The following is a 27,749-nucleotide window of genomic DNA, read 5'->3' as shown; positions in this document are numbered from 1 at the left end:
GGGAGAAGAATTTAATGTAATAGAGCTATCTTCTATCTTAAATTGGACACTACAACCTTGAATTATTAAACAGATATGGGTTTGGACGTTTCCTATACTTCCGCTGTAGGAACTACGATTTGACATATATATATTTGATCATGAAGTGGCTACCTATACATTAAGTCGCTTTCGAGACGTGCAATATCTTAGAATAACTACTTCAGTACTTAAGTATACTTATATAAGCAGAAATTCTTTCAAAAATTTCCTCGACACCAGTATATACGAGCGTCTAACGGTAGCTCCGGGGTTCTAATAGCAAAAATCGAGTGACTGTATCTAATACTCGGAACAATTGATCGCAGAAAGGTCAATGATAAAGACTGAATATATTGCTAACTATTACAGAAATCAAAACCGTATAAATGGCCATATAACTCCCCGATCATATGCCATCCTAGCCTTCGAAAGCTCGAACAGAAACACTTGGCCTAACAACTTTGGCCAATAGTCCACGTAGCCAAAACGTATCTTCATCGGAGACAAGTTTAATTAATTCAAAATTTCACTGTATCCAAATCCGAAGTAATGTATGTAACTAAGACTCTCACTTCGATAGGTAAATAAAAGTAGATAGCAGAGATGTCGTTAGTCGAGAGAGTATCATCCCCGTGGAGCAGGGCCGGTGATTTTAGTGTTCCTCCGCTTGTTTTTTCAAGTCTTTAACCACGATGACGAGTTTATCAGCGTCAGATACTTTGAGGATAGATCCCGGATCTACGGTGGTACCAGCCAATGGCTCAGCGCCGGTAGCTATTAAATCAGGTTAGTTTTGGAATGCTATTATAAAAACATTTGGAAGCAGTCATACCATCGACACTTTTGATATATTTAATACTGTCCACCACTAGGAAACCGTCTTTGTTGGGCTTGAGAATGGCTTTGGATACTGCCTTACCATCCTGGATCTGGGTTATTTCCAGGACGGCGTTACCAGCCTCGCACTTTTTAGTGTCGACTGATTTTATAAATTCGTTGATATTTTTGCAGGACACGCCGGTGAAGGAAAAATCTTTGAACTTGTTGCCGTCTTTTGGGGTGATGATGACCGTTTCACCTGGGTTTTGCTTGATGATTTGATTGTCTCCGAAAAGGTTGGTACCTTGAGTGATTTTATCGCCACGTGTGATGTCTCCAACTTGATTTGGGGTATCTTTAACGGCGGGTGGGGCGGTTGCTTCGACGTCTGAGACTGGGATATTTGCATCCGAACCTGGATCGTCTCTCCTAATATTCTGGACAACTCTTGTATCGAGCTTTGGAATGGTTCCATCAACGTTTGGGGTGGCTCCATCGGAGCCCGGCACGACTTTCTTGGCTTCTGGGTCGATTTCCTTGACATCTGGGATGGCTCCACCCTCGGCGTCTTGGATATTGGTCTTAGCATTTGTGACACCTCCCTCAGTGCTCGGGCCACTTGGAACGTCTTTATCGAGATCCGGGGTGGCTCCGGGCCCCTTGACACCGGAAGTAACTTCGTTCAAGTCAACTTTGGGTACGACGCTATCGGTTGATCCAGATGGGGCGTTTTCGCCGAGCTTCTTGACAATTGCCTCCTATCGTCAATTAGCATTGTTTAGCACGAAAATGTTCGAATATATATATATATATAAACTCTTACAGGGTCGATGGTCTCCGGTGGGCTGTCACCGGTTTTGGCTGCCGTTTCTAATTCTGGGGGGCCGGCCGGGGCACCAGGTAGATCCTTAAGTGGGTCGTCAATTGCGTTCGAGTCGACTTTCAGATCCTTTGCGTTTTCGATTCCCAACTTTCCAGGATCCACACCAACGACGTTCAAGTGATCTTTACCACTGGGATCTCCTAGAGAGTCAATTTCGGGTTTGGCTTCTGGGATGGCATTCTCGGGATCCGGAACAACTCCATCCACAGGTTTTGAGATGGGTTTGACATTAGCATCCGAGGTGGCTGCATTCACATTAACTTTGTCCAAGATGTCATCTGTTGCCCCAGAAGAGGTGGTTTCATCTCGCTTAGAAAGGCCGTCGTTCTCTGTTTCCTATTATATAGTTAGGGTCATATATACATGCAGCTAAAAAAAACTTGGTTATATAGATTAGCTCTTACAATATTGAGATTTTCAGCCTTGTTATTGTTGAAGGAATCTTTCGCTTCGATCTTGACCAAAGGCCCGTTTATGGGTGTGCCGATGGGGTTCTTTGGGGGTGGAGCTATATGTCCGGATAGATCACCGTCGACGGGCTTTATGGGCGCAGCTGAAACTGTGAGGGCCCAGGCCAACCAGGTGGTGTAAAGAATCGATACGCGCATTTCTGCTTTATTACAATCGATATCCTATTATATTGCAGGAATTGAAAGAATGAGGGACTGAAAACAATCAAGACGAAAGCGAAAGAGTGTGTTTAAAGAGTGACTTTGAACTGTGCTGCTGATGGAGTGAAGCGAGCTGAGTAATGAAGCATAGGAGATAGCCTGTATTTATAAATATTTTCAAGATACAAACATACGTATAAACTTAAACCCAAAGTAATATAACTATAGACCGACATCTTTCGGAAAGGATTAAATTGAGTGTCTCTATCATCGAGAGTAGTTTTAGGAATGATGTGCAAGGAGGTAGCTATAGCGCTAGGCATCCTTACCAGATCTGGCCATGAGTGGTTAGCCTGGAGGTTGTGTTGCAGGGCAATCTCCTATGTTCCAATCGAGCGGCAAAGCCTGAGACCTGCACAGGGTTTTCGGATGGAAATTAAAGAGAAAATCGATCTCTATTGAGTTTATGGTAAATTCCGTGACTCTACGATTGGTAAATTAGATAAAATGCTAAGTAATTCCGCTATACAAGATTCAAATCTTGTTAGTCATTTAATGCTCTTGGAGTCTAAAATCGAATCTTAATCCGTAATTTTGGGACATGATTGTTGTATTTTGTGTGTTGTTTTCAGACCTTGACGGCCGAAGGCCGGATTGCAATTGAAGCCATTGAAGCCAGTATAACCTTGGGCTATACTATATCTAGAATTGGTGTGCCCAAAGCTGAAACCAACTAACCAATGAGCTAAGTCGCCTGCGGGGTGCGTGGAATGCTCTCATAAATTTCAATTTACTATCGATATATCTCACACGCAATAAAGCTCGGGTCGAGGCCTGCGGGCTAGCTAGTTGCAAGATGAGGCGGGCTCAGAGCCTTCAATCCATGGCCGATATCACACTATAGTATATCTATAGTTATTTAACGTTGGACTATGTATATCGTTAATTGGCCAATACTGTATGCGTTAAATGGACGTCGTCTAAGCGTCCGGCAGTCTCATCATGACCAGACCATTTTGAAATGTTGATAACCGTCAGGTGCCTGTGCGCGAGGTTCGAGCGTTCGATGTTCCTCACGAGGGCTCAGGTATGGACTAATATTTCCGTTTAACCGACATTCGTTGCAGCCGTCTTTATATGTCTTTTTACCTTCCCGAACTCCCCTCAACATAACAATCATATCGTCATCCCATCCATAAGTTAGTTCCACGGACGCGGATGCAATCTCCGGGAAGTTAGAAATTTCCAAGTCAACTTTGTTCCCAGGCCAGTCTCTCCTCAATGTATTTTCTCTGTTTTGTACTAACATCCATACCTTTGTCTGTTCCCATATAACCTCAAAGAACCCACGAAGTGTCATATAAAGATACTTCACGGAACTGACAACAAAGCACAATTTCAGGTTACAGCCACAGCTGTGTGCTTTTGAGTGGTTGTAACCGATATAAATATCCAGCATGTCGGAACAAGCTCGTTTTTCTGCTTCTGAGATTCTTTTCTGAGACTCTTTGGCGATGATATTGTTGAGCACGCTGATCTTGGGCAGGATTGGGGGGATTGATAGCCATACAGGGTCTCTGAGTGGACTTGGGATCCCTTCTTCATACCTTTGTATCTCTTCTTCGTATTTTTGTTCCATGGTTGCGATTGTGTCTTTACTAAATAATGGATCGTCGAGGATCCAATGGTTTGTTATGGCTCTAATTTCCTCTTTCCATTCCCCATTCTCTCGATTACAGATCTTCGCGATATATCGGTCAATTTTGAAATCCTTGGTTGTGAAGTTTAGCCATATTTGGGAACTTTTAGAACCTCGGGTGAAGGTTAGAGAATCACAACCAGCGTCAGTTGCTGGATTTTCGTGGTCCAAGAACCAGCTTTCATTTAAGGTTAGCAAACGGTGGATTCGTTGCGGAACCCCTAGCGGTTTGTGTGAGTAGTAGAAACGTTTATATCGTTTCTTTATGACTTTAATGCGGTTGTCGAAGATACTTTTCCACCGGGGGCATACTTGGCTGACAACAATCTGGTCAAGGAGACCTAGATTGTCGAAAATAATCTCCAGCAATTCAGTTGGGAGCCAGTTGAGGCTCATCATTATATTCTGTTCGCTGTGATTTCCGAAACGCAGGGCGATGGTTAGTAGCCACACACGTGCTAATTGTGGAGGAGAAGGGGGGCTGTTATTCTAGAGGAGAATGAGGGATGTTATGATATTGTATTCGATAGATGAGCTATCTAGGGAATTTTAGGGCGGGATGTTCTTGATGATAAAATGAAATAGGGGAGGTGGAGCAAGTGTCTTTGATAGGCGGAAGTTAGCTAAGATGAGTGGCGAGCTCGGAGTTAGCACCCTAGAAGCAGTTCATGAGGATGGACCCTCGTGTCAGTAAACTGTGTTGTAAACAAGACACCTCGAGACGAAATGTTAGCGAAGCAAACTTCCTGAGAGAAAAGTCGATCAATATCGTTCCAATTCGTCAGACTAGGGCTATCCATACATTATTTGTAATCTCGGTGCCTTATTTGTTGGGATGTAGTAAGGCATAATCCGGTAATAGTAAAGCATATTTTTCGACAATGTTAATATTAGTTTCGACTCTAGCTTTCAGGATACTTAGAGAGACATTGTTTTGTAGAGTTTCAAGACATATTCGGTTCCTTGAAGATAGGACACAAGTTCAGGCCTATTCAAACTATTAGCGAAGAACTAAGCCATTCGTTATAAGATAATTGTTGGGAATGGAAATGGCAATGTGAAGAGTGCACATACGATGCAGGGTCATCGACAATTGGTCTGCCCCGCCAACAGAAAAACCAGCACCAGAACCCCCCATCTTCTTCCGATTCTCGAAGTGCAATAGTCACAGCAGAGAATTGCCCAGAATTGAAAGTTATCTGGTGTTTGGTCCATATCATTGACTTGAAATCATCCCAGGCGTCTTCGGTGAACTCTCCAACGGTCATACCCGAATACTTTGGGTGGGTAAGATCGAAGTGAGCGGCGATGGGGATGGTTTCTAAGTTAGCATTGCCGTAAGGATCACAGGCGGTGTTGTAAGACAAGAGTCTTTCTGACCCGTGTGTCAAGCTAATGTGGTATGGCTGCATCCAATCGTAAAATACTTGTTCTTGTTCCGTTCTCTCAACTTGAAGCGTGCCATAATTTCCCACAGATTTGTGGTAGAATAACGGCTCATCAAGGAGTAAGGAGTCAGTTAGGACTACAGGTTCAGATAAGACTACAGCGTCATCCGGGATTGTTCCGCCAATCTTCTGCTTTTGGCATTCCTTACACCCCAATCCAAATTCGGCTGAACATTTACTTTTAGAAGCTAGAGCGTAGACATGGATTTTGGGAAGTAATCGACCCTTTGCAAAAGCTACAAGCTGGTAGGCTGTGTTGAATTCGCCGCCTGGACCAGAGTATAACTGAAGCAAGCGATGAACACCCTCCGGTGTCGATTTAATAGCATCGACGACACCATCGTAATGCCATGTTCTCGCATTGAAGAAAAATAAAGATTCCCAACGCTTGCAAACCGGTTGGCAATTGAGAAGATCGAAGAAGGGGAGATTGGAATGCATATTTTCTAAGACTTCGACAGGGATGTCTTTCATATTTGCCATGATGGTGAAGAGGGTCTAACGATGATTTGAAATTGTATTGAGGAGTATTTCGGGGTTCGTTTGATGAAGAGGCCAGATTGAAGGCTCAGATCGATTCCGGGTGTATTGATAGAGAGAGGTGTTTGAAGTGATTGTGGATAACCTATTTAGCTAGAGAGCTTGAGGGGACGTTCGAACATTGACGTTTGATGCTGTGTGGACGTCGAGACGCGCTAATATCACTGTCGACAGGACCAGCACCCAGAATTTGGGGAGGGGTATATATATGTTCATGTTAAGCATCGTAGCCTCCTCACCATAAAAAATTATTGTTTCTGAGTTCGAGCGGGGGTAATTACACTCTCAGAGCTGGGACCCGGATTCGACTCCCTTCTACCGCACGAATTTTTATTTTTATTTTTATTTTTATAATTTTTATTTTTATTTTATTCTATTTTAATTTTTTATTTTGTGATTTCTCTTGTGAAACCTGAACGCTTTTGAAACTCCCCAAGATTAAGCTAAGACTGAGTGTTGACATCGGACTGGAATGAGGCAGTTTGGGATTGTTGTGTTGTTTCTGGTCGCACAAACTGTTGGACTTTTTGTGTTGTCGACATACCCCTGTTGCCCCTGAAACGGTTAGTTTGTTGACAAACAGCGGGCTAAGGCTTTGATCGATTGAAGCTAAGCTACCTCGACGGCTTTGCTTTCTCACCTTCAAAGGAAAACCCATCGCGACGTCCTCGATCTAGTTACCTCCTATCAGCAGACTCTTTTCGCTAGACACATACAAATATATGTTCAAATTCCCTCAAGGCGGTATCTATCATCAATCAGATCTTATCAAGACCGTATTCTCGACCCCGCCAACCCCACCTTCACTATGGCGGACCCTGTCCAGCTCTCCGTGATCGAGGCTCAAAAGGAAAATATCATCGCTCTCCCCGGTGGCCGTTCAGCACGCGCTCTCGCCCAGTCCATTCTTGCTGCCGAAGATACAGAGACTCAGAACCTCGAACATGCAGCTGCACGTGAAGCTTTCGAAAATGAGCTGAAAACAGCAGACGAACTCGACGACCCTCTCGATCCTTTCTTACGATACGTAAAATGGATCCAAGAAACCTACACTGCTGGCGGTGGAAGGCTTCTCGAAAAGACTCTTTATCGTGCTACACATAAATTCGAGGACTCGGCGGAACTCAAGAATGATGCTAGATACCTGAGGCTTTGGATGACATGGATCCAGCAGTTTTCGGATGCGCCGAGGGAATCATTTGCCTTTTTGTCCAGAAAGGGAATCGGTGCTGGATTGGCATTGTACTACGAGGAGTTTGCGGCTTTCCTAGAGTCGCAGAATCGTAGGGCACAAGCAGAGGAGATCTACGAGATGGGAATTCAGAGGAATGCACGACCTGTTGAAAGGCTACGAAGGAAATACGACGAGTTTGTAGCTAGACTAGCCGCCAACCCGCCAGACGCCAACGAACCAAGCTCGCCAGCCGTCCCGATTGTTCGCGCTGCTCTTGGTGAAAGAAGAAGCGAGACATCGGAAACTAGAGACCCTCAAGCTCCAGTCCAAGGATTCGGAGTCGAAGGGCAAGCCCCGCAGAAGAAGAAGAACAAAATGATGATCTTCTCGGATGCCCCAGGTGCTGCTGCACCAGCACTTCCGGAGCAGTCAGAAAGAGACGGTGGGTGGGACAGCATTGCTACGCTCGCAGAAAGAAGGAAAGAAAACGTGGATGCCCCAAGACCATGGGCAGGTGAGATCTTGAAGCAGGAGGGGGCTCCAGCACCTAAGAAAGGGAAGCTCCAAATTTTCCGTGATCCAGTGAGTTGAATGCTATTATTTCTTTGCGTTATTATATTATTTTCCTTTTAGCGGCTGCATTTCGTTCTGCGCCGACATGCCTCCAAGGGGACCTCGTGACTATAACGAGATTACGATTATGTACTTAGAAGAAATTCATTTCTAAATATCTATTCTTCCTGCGAAATTTTCTAGGCAGCTTTCCAGTCACAGTCGCATTCCCAAGAGCCATCCCTATCACAATCCGGCAAGCCGAGACGCCGGGAAGCAGTGTTTGCAGCGCTCGAACTTGTTTATATGCACGGCGAAGGACGCGATGAGTGTGATTTTGACGAACTGCGTGCACGGTCCCGTGGTTTGCTTGATATAGATTGGGGTGAGATGCGCAAAGAGGATGAGAGAAGAAGGCAACGCCAGAAACAGCTCGACCGTGATCGGGCGAAAGCACAGCAAGAAGATGATATGATGATGAATATGCTAGGCAGTCGACATGCAGTCGTGGAGAAGGAACCGGAAGAGGCGCATGATGAAAACGCGAAGTTTGTCACCAAGAGTACTACTGTTACTCGTATGTATAGAATCCAATCCGAGGTCTTTGAAGGATGTAGATGTCGCTAACGCTGGGCCGTTGAAAAGTCGCATTGTCGTCTTCGCCGAAAGCCAAGCCGAAGAAGAAGAGGCGATCTATGGCCATGCAGTTATCTACGGAACCGACTATGACTATGCACACAAGAGCTGCAAATGATGAGATTTATAGCATATTCAATCAGCCGTTCGTTGCACAAGACGATTTCGCATCGCAGGGGAAGAAACAAGAGTCTTCTGATGAGGAGGATGAAGAAGAAGATGGCGAACGGACTGATACTATGTACAGCCAAGGTGGGGCCGCTAACGACGAGCGTACAGACATGCTTAGAGGGGCTTTTGGGGAGGACGAAGACACGGGCTTCACAGCGATCGATGTCGACACGTTACGCCAGAGGGCCCAAGAGGAAGGTGTTCCGATCGAAGAGTTGGAGCAGATGCATTTGGAGAACCAGGATGTCGTACCGGAAGAGTTGATGAACGAAGAGCCGCATACAATCTACAATCACCGAGGATCGCGCCAGTTACCGTTCATGACTCCGATCGTTGAACAAACCGAGTCCCTGCCACCATCTACAATCCGAGGAGCCCGAGGAAGGAGGAAGTCTACTACCACGCCCTGTAAGCCAGGACCAATGGGAAGGGACGACGCCCTCATTGATCTCTCAAGCCCCTTTCAAGATGAGAATGACAAAGCTCTTTCAGGAAATAATGGAAAAATAGCCGTTTTACCGGACAAGGAGAATATACCAGAGATTCCTTCTGAGAAACATCAACGTTCTAAGCCTACGGAAACATCATTGATTTCCTTCGAAGACCTGGAGCCAAGAGAAAAGGCGAAGGAGGTTAAAAAGCCAGCCACATCTAATGCTCTACAGCTTAGAAAGCAAGCTGTCCCAAGTCCCCCAGCTAAGAGTAGCTCTGGAGCTACAATTGATGATGCTCAATGCAACCCCATGGATCCAGCGGTTCGAGATATCATCCTTTCGAAGTTGTCGGAGCCTCTTACTTCATTCAAGGGATTCTATGACAACTCTAGCCAACCAAGCAAGCGCTCCGATGGAATCAGGAAGTATATCAGAGCTATAACTGCGACAGGAAAGGATGCACCAAAAGTCATCCCCTCTCAGCCCGTTATTGGCCTCGAAAATGGTGAAATTTCGTATACCATTCGGAAGGAGATTGGGAAGGGAGCATTCGCACCTGTCTACCTCGCCGAGAATAATATGGCAGGAATGTACGACGATGAAAACGAGGAGGAAGAAACTGCAGGCGAAACGGCAACGATTGGAATCAGCAAACGATGTGAACTTGAAGCGATCAAGATGGAAACTCCAATCTCAACTTGGGAATTTTATATTACACGGCTGGCTCATCAACGTCTAGGGAATCATAGGGCTACACAGTCCCTCGTCAATGCGCATGAGTTTCATTTATTCAAAGATGAGGCTTTCCTAGTGATAGATTATTTCGCCCAAGGAACGTTATTAGACCTCGTCAATGTCACAGCTTCCCCAAACAATCCGCTCCATACGCAAAGCGGTGTTCTGGAGGAAATAGTAGTCATGTTCTTCGCTGTCGAGCTACTCAGGACCGTCGAGGCACTACACTCATGCGGTCTTCTCCATGGGGATTTGAAAGCAGATAATTGTCTGCTAAGATTACAGCCTGTTGGTGCCAATGGCAATAGCCCTAATGAAAAGGACTCAGAGTGGGGCTCAGCATATGACCCAGAAGGAGGAAACGGATGGGATAAGAAAGGAATTGTCCTCATCGATTTCGGCAGAGGAGTTGATATGCATAACTTTAGAAAAGATGTCGGATTCCTCGCGGATTGGAAGACCGACAAGCAAGATTGTCCGGAGATGAGAGAGATGCGACCTTGGACCTATCAGATCGATTACTATGGCGTCGCTGCGGTGGTTCATAGTATGCTTTTTGGGAAGTATATTGAGACAACTACAGTGAGCGGGGATAATGCCCCCGGGAGGCCGAAGAGGTATAAGATTGTGAGTGGGATGAAGAGGTACTGGCAAGGGGAGATTTGGAGCGAGATGTTTGATTTGTTGTTGAATCCAGGGATGTTTGTTGAAGGGGAAGAGGGAGGGGTTATGCCGGTTACAAAGGGAGTAAGGGCTGTGAGACGAAAGATGGAAGAGTGGATTGTGGCGAATAGTGAGAGAGGCGTAGGATTGAAGGGATGGTTGAGAAAAGTGGAAGATGGAATGAAGAGGAGAAGATAGGGCTTTCTCAGTTGATTCACTTTTTGTTTTCCATTCATTGCATTTGGAGTTTTTTTAAAAATGACACGGGTTTTCGTCGTTTCTGTTCCTTTCTTTTGCTTTTCTTTTCTTTTCTTTCTTTCTTTCTTTCTTTCTTTTCTTTTTTTTTTTTTTTCTCTGGCTTTGGATACGCTTGTAGCTAGATGTGGTTCATATGACAAAGTGATTGGACCTTTACCAAGAATTTCAAGAATACTACCACCCGGCTGACCTTTTGGATTCTACAATTATGCCCATAACTGATAGATGAGGAACGCTAGCATATTTGCACAGATTCTAATTGAATAGATTTTTCACGCTAGCCGCTGGATGAATATATCATGGACGTAGGCGCTACATGTTCAGAACTTGGCGTAGCCCTGTCTTGCGGCTGGTTGTAAGTTGCTAACATTGATATTCAATCATGACAACCCACCGATTAAATGCAATATTGTTCAAAGTATGTAAGTACTTGGACCGGTTCAGCCCCAGCAATGGCCAGTCGTTTAAAACTTCGAAAAACACCACCCCAGAAGGGGAATGACAGGGGTATTCAACTCGGTTTGATATGGCTTGGAAAGCGCCTCGAACCCATAGACCAGGACTCCCGATGCCAGTTCTACGAATGTACCTGGCAGCTGGGTCGCTATCAGCGGCAGACCTCGAGAGAGAACGAACCCTACGAAAGTGAAATTTCAAATTCACCGCCAATGGAATTCGATCTCGAGATCAATCACGAGCGCTGGGAAGTCGATGGCTACCGTATCGATGTCGGATATGTCGAAGGTCATAATCACGACTTCAAGAGAATCGGGTCCATCTGTCAATGGTTTGCGTGGAAAAGTATCACAAAGGCAACGCATGCCGTGGATTTGGATGCACCTTGGCACATTCAGGCGAGATTCAATGCTCCAACTGATAATTTTCTGCCGTCGAAACATAATAATCCTGGGGGCAAGGTTACGGTGATCATAAATATGTTTCGTGATGGTCGTGAGAAGGATCGCTGGAAGGGTATCGAAAGATTTGCTTGGGAGGTTGACGGTATAAATAAACCACTAGCCCAGTTTATCTTTAAAATGAGCTTCCAAGGTAGGTTGAACTTTGATAAGAAGTAGTTAGTTTTATACCATTTAATCAGTGCGTCTTTCTTGCGCTAGCTCCCCAAGTCGAATGTTATACTGTGCTTCAAAAGGGACAAAAGTTAATTGTACTACGCATAGAAATTAAAGAAGCAGTACCTCAAGGCATACCACAACCTAGTGCTAACGCTCTACCTTTGAAAGAGCCTCTTACCGGCCCCAGTGGTCCCATGGTATCGAATATTGCGAATTACATATCAAGTCGAGCGGAACTCCACAAAGAGGATAAGCGCAGATCGAATTTGGAAATGGGCGCAATTGGACAACTTGGACCTCTGATCCGTATCGATGAAGATGTCCAAAAAATGACATCTGATGAAAAAGATCGGGAAATCATGCGTTTAAGGGTATGCATGCAGTCCGCAAGTTTCAATAAATCTTTCTCGACACAATATCATCCTCTTTTTTTTTTTAAGGCTACAGCTAACTTCTACCAACTCGAACGTAGAAAATCGTCGCAGTTATACGATATGAACGAGGTGTTGGAAACTCAGCATTTTCTAGAGATGTGTCGAAGCTCGGGCGGGGCTGTAATGATGTGCGCATTTAGATGCTCCTTACAGCAAAACTAATACTTCGAGTTAAGCCACCATGATAATTTTGAAATCATATAGAGCCACGGAATGTCTATTTAAAGTATTCAGCTGACGGCTACACTCGACTGACTAATTAGCGAAGAATCGTGTAACGCATGACTAAAAAGAGTATCTTCCAACGTTATTCTTTCAACTTCTTCCTTCCTGTTGCGGCTCTATTATAACCCGGGGAGACCATGTTCAGAAGACCCTGGTTTAACCGACCGACTTGATCATCGATGAGGCTGAATTACTTGACAGATCGAATTAAGGGGCGCTGCAGCTGCATATACAGCTGTACATGTACATACATGTGGATCGACAGGTTTTATGCAGCAAATAATTAGCATGCATATACTCTATGTGAAACGGTAACCAGTGGTTGGATATTTGTCAAGGAATCGAAGAATGTCACATAGAAATCGAAATTAATGAACAACATTTTCTAAATATATTTACATTTTGGCAGGCTTGTTAATATTGTCATAACCTCAATTCATTAAGTTTATATATTCATGGACTATAAGTCTAAGAATCACTCGCATCGAGATATATCGATACTAGTACTAACTATACATGATACCCCCTCAAGCATTCAAAGCTTTACAATATCCACATAACTATCAAAGTTTTCTTTCTATCTCTAGGAGTCATTCCCAAAACCCGGCCATAGAACTTCAAAATTAGCAAGCGCAAGTATAAACCGGTGGGCAAGCGCAGGTATTGGCGCTGGATGCGAAAATGCAGTTGTATCCGGGGCCGGCGCAGCAGGCTGGGTATGGATAGGAGCCTTGACAAGCAACTTGGCTGGATCCACCAACGCCTATTGAATCGATTAGATTCCCCTTCTTCTTCTCATATACAGAAATGAGGACACTTTAGGTGAAGGTTTCAAAAACTTACAGTTGCTAAGAGGACCAGAGTTTGCGCAGCAGTAATACTCAGTATATTGGGTAGTTGGACACTTGTAGACAGCAGCGCTGACGAGAGGGGTTAGAGCGACGGAAACAACGGCGAAGATACTTGTGAGCTGCATTTTGAAGAGGATTTGGGGTATTTGGAGATTTTAGAAACAAATTCGGAGATATTTTGTAGATAATTGTTATCAAAAAGGCTGGTATTTGATACGGAAGATATTGATGTTGATACGAAGAACAATATACAGTGTATACACTAGCCCTTTATATAAATTTCCAAACCGCACACTGATAGACCAGTACTCGATTAACTGAAGTTACACTGCCCCGCATTATCGTGAAATCCTCCGAAGTCAAATCCAGAATCGCCCCTTCGGACCGTGTAACCGTCTACAGTCTCCACGACTGTAACATCCGCAACTGCAACTTCGGATCCAGCCTATGCAAATCATATGCATTAAATTCATTAATACCGTAATATATAATATTGATACTTACCGAACCGAACGTCAAGAACTGGTTAAAAGCAAAATTAAATCGGCGACACAGGTTGTCAAAAAGTTCCCTAGTCAAAATTTCCATGTTTCCATGTTTTAACCCCAAGTTTTTTTCTCTCCTTTCTCTTTCCATTTCGTAAGCTAGTTCCCTTGCATACGGATGCTTGAGGATTTTTGCTGCAAGCTGTTGCATTCTTTTCTTGTTTAGCGTCCCTGGTTCGCTGAGTCCATCGCTAGTTCGCTGACCCCGGTAAATAGATACGGCTAAAGCCGAATCATTGACATGGTTAGGCGAACGGCCTTTGTGATCCGACAACCTCGTTCGTTGTGGAGCGATACAGATCTCGCACGTCGGTTTTTAGTTTAGGCCGAGGAAGTAGCTGCATTAAGCTATTTCTACGCAAGGATGAAGTGTTAACTGTTCAAGCCATCTTATCGCTTAAAGAATCCTGAAGAGGCTTAATTCATAAAACCTGGGAATCAAACAGGGCAGCATTTCGTACGAACTAGTATTGTAAGGTGAATAGACTCACATCTAGACGATACAACCAAGATTAATGATCAACATAAAAAAGAGCTCCTATTTGTTGTTCTAAGTTTGTTATCTTGCAGTATACTCAAGTTTCATCTGGCTAAATTAAAATACAAACTTTTCCAGGCGCCTGGGATCAGATATCATACAATTATACGTATGCACTGTACAGCCATAAGAGCCGCTCCAATAAGAAAGACGTCACAGCGACTTTATTCGGCAAATAAGCTATATTAAACACATATTAAGGCCCCGATCTTAGAATGGTATTTAGCTTCTGTTTTATCGTAGATCTTATAGTTACCCAAGCTCATACAGATCTGCCAGAGTAGAATAGAAGTGCCACGACCATTGCCGTGGTCCAAATGAAAACCCAAATATAAGATTTGATAACTTGTAGTTTCCTTAATTGTGAGAAATATTATTAGCCTGTACTAGAAACCTTGACTCATAATCTGCAAATCAAGTGTGGAAGAGAGTCAGTACCTTTATATTGACCTAGTTGATATACCCCACCCCCCTCCCCTTCACTCCAGACCCTAGTACTATCCGAATTCGTATCCTTGACTCTGGTAGCCATCTCCCCCTTCGCTTCCATGTGTTTAGGCACTTTCCTATACTTCCACTTATACCTGGATCGATATTTCGTCTTATACTTCTCGTTATAATATCCAATAGCCCCATTTATTCTTTGCTCTTTATTTTCCCCAACATCACTCGCATCGTCAACAAGCTTTTGATTCCTTTCATCATCGCTATCGTAAAGTGAATCTGGGAGTAGGTAATCGTCTTTGAGGTTTAATGAAAGGACAGCTTCTCGGTCGTCGAGGCAAGGCCAATCGGAGGATCCATCGTACGAACCGTATGAAAGTCGGGGGGGCGGAGAGTTGGAAAGCGTAGAGGAGATCACTGTTAGCTTATTGGGGTGATGGGTAGCACTATGACCAAAATTAAAAGTTGATTCGAGACTACATCGACAGCTGTGCTATGATAGAATCGTGGGATTCAGGAAGTTTTGCGTTGGTTTCATGTTTCGATTTCCAAGGTCGCTTGCGAAAGGGAAAGTGATTTCATCAAAAGTCAATGTTTTCTATGATACACAGTATACTCCATTTCTATAGAAGGATGAGTAGATTCTAGAACAGGCTCGAATCATGCAGATTATATAAGTAAGCAGGTATGTACACATTTGAGCAGAGTGCGCACCCAGGGTACGAAGATAGTGCAAACTATCCACCACAATATAATATTGAATCATTCGATAACCCAGGTCGATGGGCATTAATTTCGACAGCCTCGCGTTCTATCCCACTCGTGTTCTCGTTAGAGAATCTAGTTTATACTGCTTCTCACCATTCCTCAAAATAGCCGTACGAACCCATATATTCCTTCTTGGATCCCGATGCGAAAGACTGTTACCCAGCTGCTGATCATAGGTGTAGAGATACTTATGCTCAGCGTCAAAAATACACCAACAAGCTAGATTTGAACTTTCACATTCAAAGAGGTGTTTTGTAAGATGCTTTTTTATCGTATCGAGGAACTCTCGGATGTTGTCACCATTGGAACCAGAATAGTGAAGTGGCTCCGCCCCGATGCCATAGTCTTCTTCGAAATCGTTGGTCGTCCAGTACCCATGTTCGGATGACGGTAAGCTCTTAAAGTCCCGGATATACCGCGCGTGTTTTTCTTTTTTGAGTCGGTGGATACGCGCGGGGCCTCTGAAGAGAACGACTGGCGGGTCTGTTGGAAGCTTTTCTGAAATAACAGGTGTGATCCCGTCCGACTCTTTCTCAGAGAATTCTTTATCTTCCTTTTTGTCGGAACTATGAAGAGCATTCGTAATAGAGTTAAGAAAACCAACTCGTTTAACAAGAGATCCCTTCTTAGTACTTTCGGTATTCGTAGAACTCGGAATCTTCGCCGCTCGTTTCCCCCAGAAGTATAGTTTATCATAATCCAACAGCGGAGAATCCGTGATATCATAAAAACTCCGTCGTCCGTATCTTTTCTCATGAAATTGCTTCAACAGCCCCAACCCCTTCGGCTCAGTCAGATATCCAATCGCGTCAGCCGTGACCAACAATCTGACTTTAACCTCCCCTTTCTCTCTTCTCAACACCATAATCAACACCTCTGACCACAAAAGTCCGTGTAAACTCAATTCTCCACCTGTCCGTGACCGCCATGGTGGACCTTCATCCTGGGGAAGGTATCTCTGAAAGCCCCAGTTGGTCGGAGACCCCGGAAGAGGTACATTGGGGTTAATTTTGTCGTAAACATAGCGCTTTCGTCGAAACTTCTCACTTGTGAAGATTGATGCCCATGTTTGACAGACTTGGGATGCGATAAAATGTTCGTGCCATGCGAGGTTGAAGAGAATCTCCTGCTGGAGTTCTACAGGAAGCTGAAGAATGTGCATTATGTATAACCGCCGTGACCTTTCTAGAAGGAACCCTACCGAGATAGTTTAAGACGCTTTTCGGATAGGAACCTGAATTGAATGACCTAACGATGAGATACAGTTGCAATCCGGAGATCTTAAAGCGGCGATAACGTTGTAAGTCAGCTCCGTGATTCATTCGATTCGGTGAAGGATTGTGTGCATAGTCGTGCAGCCTAACAATCAAGGCGACAATAGACGAGGCTGACCAGCTTCACGCTCTGCATGCATGTTCTGTAGCTTAGCTACAAGCTAAGCTAGAGATAGCTATAATAGCACACACTAGTAAGGTGGTGATGTGGCTAGCAACGATTAAATAATAGCAGGAACGTGGTGGTTGTAATATTCGTAGGATTTCTAGGAAGGTGGCTGATCCGCCTTGAGGCCTAATTTACATCTGCAAAACAACGCAATCTCGTTTTGCGGCAAACAGTGGTTTGCTTGCGATAGATTAGTTAAGTCCCATATACGAAAAATCCATAAAATTCATAAAGTAAAATAAAATAAAATAAAAAGAGTAGCAGATCAAAGGGTGCCACTGAGAGAAGGTTCTGTGGTTAGAAATCCTTAACATCTGTCGGCCTCGAGGCTAGTCTATACTAATACATTCACATTGTTGTAACTCAACTGAATTTTGAACAATATATCAGGCGTAGATGTCCCTTCAGTCGCCCTATGAAAAATTCTTGGCTAGAATAAATCGGGGAATTGGTTAAATGATTTGTATTTGTAGGTGTGCCGGTAAGTTAGGTATGTTATGCAGAAGATACCATCAAATTCAATTTTAATATCGTTGCCAATATATATTCGGGACACTCTCTTCCACTATTTCGCTAGCCGCATACTGTCTCGCACTCCCGGACGGAAGTTTCTTCATTCAACCCCCAAAGTCATTGATGGGGAGGTAACGAACAATGTCCCATATCGCCGATTACATCCTCGATAAAGGTAATATTAATTGCAAAGGTAGTACCAACACCAGCGCCAGCACCGGAATAGGAGTGCCACCCGGAAGGAGGTTCGGATCCCTAGGCGGCCCAGGTCCAGCAGTGCTAGAGCTAGAAGGCCCACCCTACGACCTGTTGATGGCGCATATTTCGATCGCCTCGTCGCAATTATGTAGCCCAGCTTGATTTTCCAAGGGAACTCCTTGGCAAACCCTTAATCGTTGCCACAGCTGCTATTCTTGCATTCTCTGATGCCTAGTAACTTTGAATGCGGCTGCGAGTGGTCAAGAATAGAAAATTTTGTGTCTCTTCGATCGTAGGGTTGACAGCCCGCCTCCTGGATTGAGGTCCAAGTTAACGCGGATGTATTAGTTTCTCAACACCGCTTATGAAATAGAAATAGAATTGAACTAAAGAGATACGGTGTCTTCCCATGCCGGACATTTTAGAGACAGAGTGTGTTACTGCTTCGTTGTAGCGACATACAGTGGACATATCGGGGGCGGATGGCCATCTAGACGGTATTAAGCAATGCTGAAAATCGCCTTCCATGGAACTTTTATTCGACTCTTTCCTAATTTAGGGGAGTCCGACATATCTCTTGACCGTTGGTGACTGCAGTGGCGGTATCTGCCATCGCATGAGCGGCTTCCAAGGCTCTCTCACTACTTCTCCATCCCGGCCTCGTGGCATTCTGACTTCTGAATGTTCTACGGATTCTCCCAGACGCGATATGATATACTGGTTGAGTTGCAGGTGGGAAGTTGCAAGTTGGGCGGAGAAGGATGATGGAAATTTGATCGGAATTTATCTCGGTAGATCCGGAAGGAAGGTACCCATGCTTATATACTTGTTTATTTATTTATGAAAATATTTTGTAAATAATCCAGTCTAGCCATCTAAACATTCTCTGACAATCCTTAACAATGGTGAGTATACTTGGTGGCGAGAGTGCAAGGATCAAAAGTAAGTCTTCAGGACGATGTTTCTGCTGCAGAGAGGGTATACCTACCGGATAGCTGCCTAACTACTTAGGTAGGTCAGTATTTAGATATTCTCACAGCTCGACATATACCTCCTAAACATTTATAGTTGTTGTAGATAGATAAGTACTTATGTATACAAGTAAAAACATAACGTGCAATGTTCAAAGAATTATCCATAACTTTTGTCAGCTACTGACCTTCAGTCGACTTGAACAGTTGATTTTTGTGGCATTTTTTGCGTTGGGAGTTTAGACCTTCGGATACGGACAGTCTCGATCGTGGTCACGGAGTACCTATCTCTGAATACCTGCGCTTCCATATAGTCTCGAGACTAAATTTTTGATGTCCAATGGCCTGTGGGGTATCAAAAGTTTTCCATTGTTTTTATCACCATCCGATTAAAAGTATTCCATCGCTCGGCCATCTCATGCATCCCGTGTGCAGCCTTCCAGAGCCCACAAAAAAAGGAGAAGAAACAAAAACACAGAGTTGTAAAATAGCCATTGCCGTCATGAGGGGCAGATTTCCATGGGAAGAAATTAGGGCGGCAATAGCTAGGGTTACCGTCCTCTTAACCTATCTAGTCCCCTTTTCGATGTAGATCCCTAGGAGCCTCCGCTCGCCATTCGACGATTCGCACGGTCAGGCGAAGGGACCTATCCTCCTTTCCGGTCTCCCGGCGGATTCGGTGTGCTAGCGTTGCTTCGTCGTACCGTATCTAATCGTTTCCGCTCCCCTTCCAACTAGAATTTGCAGACTTGAGTTAGCTCCCGGGGGGAATTTTGAGATTAGAGATGTGATGTATCATTCAACATACCACTTTCTTTACTCTAGTGAGTGCATTTTGTCCGCTAGGGTTGGGAGAGCTGCATTTCTCGGGTGTGTATGGTTCTTGAATGATGATGGTGTCGAGCACGACAATGTCCTTTCCTTGCCATCGGCATGGCATTCTATATTCCCAGGCGGTTAGATGGTTTGTTCCACGACCAGCGAATAGCAATTTGACATACGTCTTGCTCAGAGCATTGAATATATCCTGTCCCTCTACTGTAACTCCGACCCCATGTCCTTGTAGCTTCTCAGACTCGGCTCTAAGAGCCCCTAGTTCCCTGTCCCTGATCGCTCGCAAACTCAAAACCCGTATTTGTGGCTCGGCAGCACTGAACGGACCTTTCGATGTTGAAGTGTTTTGGGGTGGTTTCGACGGTGCGAGGACGGCGACATCTTTGAGGAATGGAATCTTGAGGATGCGAATGTTGACAGGGGTGTTCTTGGAGAGTGTAGAGGTATTAGGACCGGTGATAAGAGTGACACAGTTGGCTACCGTATCGTAGGAAAAGATGTTGCCTTCGATGGTGTCGTCGAGTATAGTGGTGATTTTGACGCTGTAATGAAGGTCCGATTGTGTCAGTTGGAGCCATGTCCGGGTAGAAGTAGCTTAAGAAGCAACATACCGAGTACCAATGACCCAGTCAATGCTCGCTAGAGGCCCTGGACCCGAAGCTTGAGATTGGTATCCGGAATTAGAGCCTCGGGAGGAAGCATTGGCAGGACCTGTCGAGCCTCGTCGTCCGTCCATCGTGGGATGGTATAGGGAGTGTAGAAGGGTAGGGATACCAGTGCCAAAGAGGAGATATGTACGGTGATGGATGGGTCGGCGAGCAGGGTACCGGGAAGAGGCACCGTTTGAGACGATGAAGGGCCGCTGTTAAGATTAAGAGATTGGTGATGTATTGAGGGTGGTGCGTGGGCTTGGAAGCCGCACGTGTTGGTTGGAAGCCGCCCAGCCAAAGCCCAAAGGGGATATTCAGCTATTTCTCAAATTTTCCTCTTTCGGTAATACCTAGAAAATACCAAAACAGGTAATATAATCTTGGATAGCTCCGCAGTCTACGTCCATATTCGCCTATATACCGATATACTTACTTATACACTTACTGAAAATCCGGAACTTGTTAGATCATAGCTCATATCCCTGCTACATTTACAACCTCTAATTCCTCAAGACCCTTTAAGTGTTGCAAAATTCTGAAGCCGATTAATATTCGATATATTCAGTCAGTCTCGACACTGCGATATATTCTGTATCATGCTTATAATGACTATATTCAACCAGAAGATACAGTAATCAGCTTTGTAATTGATGTAAACGGAATTATATTAGTATTCTAAGAGAACTGAAGATAACAACCCTCATTTAGTTTCTATCATTTAATCGCCCTCTTACAAGTTCTCTATCTCTCCACGTTCTAGAAACATACTTAATTTTGAAAATGGCTTGTTCGTTGTCCCCCGGGACCGCTACCTCTTGGCAACTACCGTTCGGGGGTGCATCTGGACCACTGAATTCACTAGAACGCCAGAAAACAACCTTTTTCACGCTCGGATCCCACGAGGTATTTACATTCCCCGCCCAGGTAAATGCATAGATACTTTTAACCGTTCTGTCCCCAGCTATCGCAGCAGTATTGTTGGGGAATGCAAACTCGAAAGCTTCTGTTCCCGTAGCACTACCGGCCTTGACTGATAATCCTCCCCCGGGATATGGAGACGGATCCCGACTATCATACGGCATGAAACTAATACTTTGGTTAGCGAGGATCCAGTGAGCGTACAATGGCTCTACCCGCTTCATTCGAATATTCATTCATCTGCCGAAGAACCCACCAATGATAGTTATCCGGGGCATACGCCAACCAAAAAAATTTGCTGATTTAGCTGTACTGCTGAGCTGCTTGTTTTCTGGCCATGCGTTTACCCCATAGGTTTGCAGTTGAGGGTAAAAGTTGCTGCTAACGGTTAGTGGCATGTACCTTGGGTTATTGCCATCCCAGGGCAGATGGTCCAACATCGACCGTTTTTGATGAATTCATGGATTGTACTTAGATAGGCCGAAGTACTTGTGAGGGTGGTTTTTTCTCTCACATTGAAAGAGTCGTTACATTCAAGATGCTACATCTAAAGTTAGTGACGTCGCAACGGGATGTCACAAAGGCGGATCGATCAAAGAGACAATCTCTGAGCTATTCTTAGTCACAGCATGTCGATGCAAGCACATTATTGCAGTCCAGATGGTAACATCGTTAAAACCACCGCGCGAGCACTATTATTCTCGACTGCTAATTATAAACGTATGCGGCTGCTTTCGCCGCTCGTCACGTAATTACCTCGTGCTCTCGTGTTGGTGTTGGAATTCCCGGTTAGGACAAGCAATGTCTACGACAATTAACCGTCTATGGAAAGCTCCCGCACCTTAGGTCATGCTAGCTTGACAGGAACCAGCGTCATGAAGCCATCCGCATCTTTCTTTTCCGGACCCATTACGTACACATATCCTCCGGGTATACCGCGTCAGTAAATGTCAGAATCGCCATAATGACCTCCTCCGTAGACTCTTACGAGTAAGTCCTTCAGCGCGGTCTCATCCTACGATAAAAGAGTAATTATGTTGCTGATACACGACAAATGACTCGTAACCCCCAAGACCAAACCTACTCTATGAGAAATCCCATACCACGCCTGATGAACCCACGGCATCGACGGTCTTAACTCGGCTAGAAGTCTGGTTCTCCAATTCAGCGTCTGCAACACCTCAACACATCTATCTCGACCTCCACCGTGATGACCATTCGGATGCAACTTCGCATTCCAACTTCGTGCTAGACAATTTTTTGTCTTCTGAACATGACTGTGTGAAAAGGATTACGAGTTTACTATCAGACCATCTGGTGAACCTGTTCAAGCAAGATTCGACTTCAAATCTGCCATTTCACCATCGTTTCGGGTTTTCCCTTATCGGTGACACCCTCTCGGACCCCCTTCCGCCCCCATCAATATCTCATACTGCTATTATATCCGACCCTCAAGTCCCCAAAATTCACTACTCTTCTCTAAAGTTTCTAGAGGCGAGGGAAATCCGCCCAAACATCCGGATTTCAAAATCACCGGCTACATCGGGATCGGAAGTACTGCAAACAAAATGCATTTATAAAGCCGTAGATTTCGCAAGGGAGGCATCTAGCCTGAGCTTTGAAGTCACAAACTATAAAAGATTGGTAGCAAAGGGACCTGAATTAGAAAAATGGCTTGTGAAGATAGTCGGGCTGGTTTACATTTATGACATCGAAGATGAAGAAACAGTGGACAAATTGAAGCTCTCTACTAGCGACACTGCGGTAGAGGATGAGCTGGAAGAGGTCAATACCCAATTCATTGGGGCTTTGTTCACGTATCACCCCCAAAGAGATCTTACGACTCACTGCTATACAACTGTTATCCCGGAGGAGATCAAGATTTGTTGGTTCCGCCAGATCGTTCACGCAATAGCCGCACTAGAATCCGCAGGTTTCGAACACTGGGATCTCAAATGCGAAAATATAGTCCTAGATACAGCTGATGGCCTACCAGAGGAACAATATACTAACCATATGTTGGTCTCTGACGATATTTCGACCGCGAGGGTAACAATCGAAAGAAATCGGGCAGAAAGAAGGAGTAGCACGACCACCAAACCGTCATTAATAAACCCCGGAAAACTTAAGATTATTGATCTCGAGAATTCGAAGAGTTCGGCGGCATTTAGACCTCAATCGATGGCAGGGCAAGGGCACGCGTATACAGGGAATCATGATCCGAACAAAAGAAGGGAATCCGTAGATCAACACCCAGAGCTGGGTATCAGTATGGTTTACGCAATGGGGAAGACTATATTAGAAATTTGGACTAGGAAAATGCCAGGCATTGGGGACCCTACCGAAAGCGAGCTAGGTCTATTGCCAGAGACAGCGAGAAAGGTTGTTCAACTATGCTGCTCAAATGAAAACAGGGTGTCTGCTGCTGAAGCAAGAAGGTTTACGGACGATCTGTTCGCTCATTTCCAGGATGAAGATGAGGCAGAAGAATAAATTCAATCCCGGCGTAGGTATATACGAAAGCCTTTCGATTTCATTGGTGATTATAAATACTGAAGCAGTATACTTAGCTTCCTTTCTCTAGCGATGAATTAGTTACAACTAGGTTTCAAATTACAGTCGAAAAATCCAAGGTCTTTGTTGACATATACATTGCCAATTATACGTGCTGCAAATTGCGGCCAAGAAAAATTTCCAACTTCCGGGCGACTGTATTAGTAATAAGTGATTGACAAGAGAGATCTAAGTGTTCTTCGTAGAGTCTAAGTACGAGACAAGTCTATTGTATTTTCTAAGTCCGGATTTCTGGATCCTGGTTGAGACTATCAGGATCGAACTCCGTCGGCTCTGGGTTCATGTTCGTTTCTTCTATATTTAAGCTTCCGAATTAGAAATCAGAAAGATCGTTGTAGACACATGCTCATGGCATGAGAAAAAACAGGCTGAGCAGGTGCCCATGGCTGCGGAATTTGAGCAGATATATAGAAAGGGTGGAAATTTGGGATTCCATTGGATTGCTACATACTGCCAAGCAGCTTAACTTAACCGTATGTTTGAATTGATATGATATTCGTTACGGTTAAAAGATATATTTATAGAATAAAGTGACCATGAGCGTTGAAAATGCTCGCTCCATGTCAAAAACGTTTTAAGAATGTTGAAATGAAGTGAGAACAAACAATAGCAATCATATGCGAGAGATTTTGTGAGACACAAAACAAAGAACTGAAACAGAAAATGTCAAAAAGAAGGGACGAAGATCGGTTTCAAGTCTTCAAGCCGTTAAAAGATCGAAGTTCTTGACCGAACACTCAAGAACCTTACCACCGGCAATACAAGAACCTAGTATCTTCAAAGTCTCAATACCACTCTCCAACTCCTTCACCACAAACATCTTAGTAGGTTGTCCTTCAATCCTACATGCCACAGGCGAAAGGAAAACACCAGGGTTTGCGGAAGAGACAACCACAACCTTCAGCTGGAACTCATAAAGCAACAATGACAGAGGTATTCGGTAGCTTGTCGGGATTGTGTAAACGAAGTCTGCTCACACCATAGGTTTCTAATTCTTGTGATAAATGTGAATCACACGGTTGTGAGTATCTCCTACAACGACAGATGATCGTGTGTATAATTCTGCGGGGGAACCGCACTGACCATTGCAGAGGAAGATTGTACCATCCGCGTTGGTATTAAGGAAAAGACTATCAGCAGCATCTTTGATAATCACCTTGGGGAAGTTCAGGGTCGATGTCGGTGCCATCGAAGCAGAAGCCAAGGTTGAGGTAGCAGAAGAAAATGTAGTAGCAGTGCTGTTCCTCGAATATGCTGAAGTTGTGTTCTGGAATCGAGTAATACTAGTGAAAGTTGCCGTTGAGATAACAGGGGATGCAGTGGTACCTTCAACGGCGGCAGAAGTCGTCGTCCCGTTAGTGAATAAATGACTGGTAGAAACAGTAGAGGTTGGCATGATACTTGAAGAGGTGACATGAGTAGAAGTCTCCGGAATAGTCGTTGTAGCAGCGCCGGCCTCAGAACTTGTCGTAGATGTATTGGAGTTCTCCAAGTTAGTTGTCGTAACTACTAATAGGGGAGGTCTCCTCGCTCTTAGTCGTTGTATTGAAATAACTTGTGAAAACAGGGACCTCGGAACTACTAGTGCTAGTAGAAATGATCGAAGTAATATCTTGACCCGTTGGCGAGCTCATCGTTTTGGTAGATGACCGCTGGCGCTGTCAACTTGATTGGAAGTTGAGCTTGAGGCAGTAACTACTGGAATGACAGAAGTAACGACTGAGCTGGTTACACAGGTTGTAATTCCACTATAATCTTTTTGAGTAGTCGTAAACGTCGTCGTAGTAGTTAAAGTTGTGAAGGTTTGCTCCTGGCGTTTCTGTACGATTGGGGTTATAGGATAAGGGTTAAGACTTAGAATACTCGTATTAAAATCCTGTGTGGATCGATGCCGTCGAGGTTAAGGTGTTTGTTAATGTCGAAGTCGTCGACTTTGTTGTCGCAGTAGAGGCCGAGCTTGAACTTGGATTGCCTCCAAGACACTGTCTGTAAAGACGCACCGTAGCCTTACCCATGTTCTTTTTAATGGCGTCGGTCACTTGGAAATCAATCGAGTTGGTGAAGTCCGAACAATACGATCTTGTTTGGACAAGTAAAGCCCTTGTCCGTATCCAAAGTTCCATCGACTCCAGCCCACTTCTCCTTATCATTAACCCGAACTTGACCGGCGTATCTTGCGGACAGACTAACACTAGGTGTTTCTGAGACTACGTCCTGCTCCAAGACCCAGCCTTTCAAAAGATTTACAGCAAACCCAAGCATAATCGGCATCTTGATGCCAACAGTGGCGACTATTTCGCCGTCTAACTGAATCATGGGGTGAAGGGTAGGTTGCCATCCCTTAGTTTCGGTAGTCCAGTCAATCATATCAATCTTCATGTAGAGATCGATTCCAGTTCACTGAAAAACCAGCGGTCATCATACCGGCAGTGGCAATGCTAGCACTTGCCTCGGCCATAACGACAATGCATGGGCCAATATCAAATAGGCCGGGTACGGTAACTGGTCCAAGGGGGATGTCGAAGAGTTCGGTTGAAGTGCTAACTTCCAATTTTACCTGCGCCCAGAATCCAAACTGAAGATTACTACTCATCGTTCCGTTCATGGTGAAGGTTGCTGCCTTCAATCCATAAGGTAAGGTGGCCGTTGAGTTTAATATCTTCTTTGGCACCACAATTGACACAGAAGATTCTGGAGTCGGTTGCGGTATCTGCGCCGAGTAGGTATCCTGGCAAACCCCATGGGGTGTTCTACTTGGAACCGATCTTTTCAAAATTGCGAAACTTTGTCTTTTTCGAGAGGAAAGTATCCCAGGAAGCTGTCGTATTAATATAGTCGAAATCGGCTACGGTTCCAATGATAGTTTTGCCAGCGTCTATGGTTTCCTTTCCAATTGTCTGCATAGCACTGTTGATTCCATCCCAAGCTGTCTCGACGATATCCTTTACGGTATCCATAACTTTTTCGGCGACATCAACAATAGTCTATATTTGACATTAGTATTATTCAAGAGAGAACCAGAGTTCAAAACACATCTTTCCAATGTCCTTAAAGAACCCACCGATACTCCATCTCTCAATGTAGCTCGGAACATCATCTGACCTGGCTCGAGAAAACCTAGCGGCCTCACGACGCCTTCGCATGGCCCTCTTGGCATTAAACCTTGAAATAAAAGATGGAAGGTCTTTAGTAACACCAAGCTTATTGTCCAATTCAATATCGAAGTCGTTGACCTTGTCTCCTAAGCACTCTTCGGGAACTCCAACGCCGTAGTATGGGACTGTGGTATTTGTTTCTCTCTGAGAGACGATGCTAGAGTTGAAACTTCACCTTCAGTTATAGCGTCGGTGATAGGATAATCTTCAACGGTAGCCGTGATTGTCAGAACTCCATTCGATACGGCCCGGTGAACTTTGCTAAAAGATCGTTGACCTTCGGAGTAGGCTCCACATCCTAGGGAATATCCTATCAAAAGAAAGTCTTCATTCTTAGGCCAAGTAGTCATTGCTACATGATAGGCCTCCTTGTCATTGAAAATTATCTTCATGGTCATTTCAGAGCCCGAAGGGCTTGGTGAACAAGCCACGGATTCGATATGTGGCGACTCAAGGTTTACGGCATCCATAGTGAAGTTTAACTTCACATTTGCGATTGGCGTTGTCGCATCATTGGAATCCAGTGAAAATTAGTGTAATTTGGCAGATTTTACGTTGAATGATTGGCTCGCTTCCTAAGGGTTCTTTTAGAGTTATTCTTCATATGGGTATTGGAGCTCAGGAACCTTGAGAGAAAGTTACCGATCTTAGAAAAAGAGGACGTTGAATGAGATTGTATTTCCAGAACGTCCCTGGTCGTGAGATCCCGCTCAATGGCTTCCCAAGGCACCCTGTCGCAGCTATTCGGAAGCCACATGCTGTTATGAAGTGATGGGAAAATTGCAAAGCGTGAGGCTCAGTGTGTGGCGACTAAGAGTCTATCTTAACGTGACGTCAAGAGCTTATTCAGTGTGCCTTACTCGACATGTAACTCAACCACCAAAAGTTTATTGTGCGGGCCGTTCCGACAAAGTTGAAAGGATAAACGGCAAGTTGAAATCTAGAGCCTCGTGGTAGAGAAGCGCTGT

General features: G+C 44.5%; 12 protein-coding genes across 12 annotated transcripts; 3 read left to right on the top strand and 9 right to left on the bottom strand.

Annotated features, from left to right (window-relative positions):
• Positions 1–673: 673 nt before the first annotated feature.
• On the bottom strand, positions 674–2,331 carry DFL_004309 (uncharacterized protein; the record flags this gene model as incomplete). The annotated part of the gene is made up of 4 exons (XM_067633382.1): positions 674–795; positions 854–1,598; positions 1,664–2,059; positions 2,128–2,331. 4 exons carry the CDS (start codon positions 2,329–2,331, stop codon positions 674–676), a joined length of 1,467 nt encoding a protein of 488 aa, XP_067491557.1.
• A 2,620-nt stretch (positions 2,332–4,951) lies between these two features.
• On the bottom strand, positions 4,952–5,964 carry DFL_004308 (uncharacterized protein; the record flags this gene model as incomplete). Its single annotated transcript, XM_067633381.1, has 2 exons — positions 4,952–5,021; positions 5,108–5,964. The coding sequence occupies 2 exons, from the start codon at positions 5,962–5,964 to the stop codon at positions 4,952–4,954; spliced, it is 927 nt and encodes a 308-aa protein (XP_067491556.1).
• An 865-nt stretch (positions 5,965–6,829) lies between these two features.
• On the top strand, positions 6,830–10,584 carry DFL_004307 (uncharacterized protein; the record flags this gene model as incomplete). The annotated part of the gene is made up of 3 exons (XM_067633380.1): positions 6,830–7,777; positions 7,952–8,324; positions 8,393–10,584. The coding sequence occupies 3 exons, from the start codon at positions 6,830–6,832 to the stop codon at positions 10,582–10,584; spliced, it is 3,513 nt and encodes a 1,170-aa protein (XP_067491555.1).
• Positions 10,585–11,096: 512 nt separating this feature from the next.
• On the top strand, positions 11,097–11,720 carry DFL_004306 (uncharacterized protein; the record flags this gene model as incomplete). Its single annotated transcript, XM_067633379.1, has 1 exon — positions 11,097–11,720. One exon carries the CDS (start codon positions 11,097–11,099, stop codon positions 11,718–11,720), a length of 624 nt encoding a protein of 207 aa, XP_067491554.1.
• Positions 11,721–13,002: 1,282 nt separating this feature from the next.
• On the bottom strand, positions 13,003–13,355 carry DFL_004305 (uncharacterized protein; the record flags this gene model as incomplete). Its single annotated transcript, XM_067633378.1, has 2 exons — positions 13,003–13,142; positions 13,223–13,355. The coding sequence occupies 2 exons, from the start codon at positions 13,353–13,355 to the stop codon at positions 13,003–13,005; spliced, it is 273 nt and encodes a 90-aa protein (XP_067491553.1).
• Positions 13,356–15,568: 2,213 nt separating this feature from the next.
• DFL_004304 (uncharacterized protein) lies at positions 15,569–16,687 on the bottom strand (the record flags this gene model as incomplete). The annotated part of the gene is made up of 1 exon (XM_067633377.1): positions 15,569–16,687. One exon carries the CDS (start codon positions 16,685–16,687, stop codon positions 15,569–15,571), a length of 1,119 nt encoding a protein of 372 aa, XP_067491552.1.
• Positions 16,688–19,297: 2,610 nt separating this feature from the next.
• Positions 19,298–20,220, bottom strand: DFL_004303 (uncharacterized protein; the record flags this gene model as incomplete). Its single annotated transcript, XM_067633376.1, has 4 exons — positions 19,298–19,384; positions 19,459–19,591; positions 19,652–20,026; positions 20,096–20,220. The coding sequence occupies 4 exons, from the start codon at positions 20,218–20,220 to the stop codon at positions 19,298–19,300; spliced, it is 720 nt and encodes a 239-aa protein (XP_067491551.1).
• A 1,796-nt stretch (positions 20,221–22,016) lies between these two features.
• On the top strand, positions 22,017–23,545 carry DFL_004302 (uncharacterized protein; the record flags this gene model as incomplete). Its single annotated transcript, XM_067633375.1, has 2 exons — positions 22,017–22,042; positions 22,126–23,545. The coding sequence occupies 2 exons, from the start codon at positions 22,017–22,019 to the stop codon at positions 23,543–23,545; spliced, it is 1,446 nt and encodes a 481-aa protein (XP_067491550.1).
• A 781-nt stretch (positions 23,546–24,326) lies between these two features.
• On the bottom strand, positions 24,327–25,022 carry DFL_004301 (uncharacterized protein; the record flags this gene model as incomplete). Its single annotated transcript, XM_067633374.1, has 2 exons — positions 24,327–24,595; positions 24,710–25,022. 2 exons carry the CDS (start codon positions 25,020–25,022, stop codon positions 24,327–24,329), a joined length of 582 nt encoding a protein of 193 aa, XP_067491549.1.
• Positions 25,023–25,672: 650 nt separating this feature from the next.
• DFL_004300 (uncharacterized protein) lies at positions 25,673–26,231 on the bottom strand (the record flags this gene model as incomplete). Its single annotated transcript, XM_067633373.1, has 2 exons — positions 25,673–25,917; positions 26,051–26,231. The coding sequence occupies 2 exons, from the start codon at positions 26,229–26,231 to the stop codon at positions 25,673–25,675; spliced, it is 426 nt and encodes a 141-aa protein (XP_067491548.1).
• Positions 26,232–26,376: 145 nt separating this feature from the next.
• Positions 26,377–26,720, bottom strand: DFL_004299 (uncharacterized protein; the record flags this gene model as incomplete). The annotated part of the gene is made up of 2 exons (XM_067633370.1): positions 26,377–26,610; positions 26,688–26,720. The coding sequence occupies 2 exons, from the start codon at positions 26,718–26,720 to the stop codon at positions 26,377–26,379; spliced, it is 267 nt and encodes an 88-aa protein (XP_067491547.1).
• A 147-nt stretch (positions 26,721–26,867) lies between these two features.
• DFL_004298 (uncharacterized protein) lies at positions 26,868–27,251 on the bottom strand (the record flags this gene model as incomplete). Its single annotated transcript, XM_067633369.1, has 1 exon — positions 26,868–27,251. One exon carries the CDS (start codon positions 27,249–27,251, stop codon positions 26,868–26,870), a length of 384 nt encoding a protein of 127 aa, XP_067491546.1.
• Positions 27,252–27,749: the final 498 nt, after the last annotated feature.

The sequence above is a fragment of the Arthrobotrys flagrans genome (assembly GCF_004000055.1).
Source record: "Arthrobotrys flagrans strain CBS H-5679 chromosome Unknown unitig_0, whole genome shotgun sequence".
Classification (NCBI taxonomy): Eukaryota; Fungi; Ascomycota; class Orbiliomycetes; order Orbiliales; family Orbiliaceae; genus Arthrobotrys; species Arthrobotrys flagrans.
Note: the sequence above shows the minus strand (reverse complement) of the source record. Positions and strands in the feature narration are given on the sequence as shown.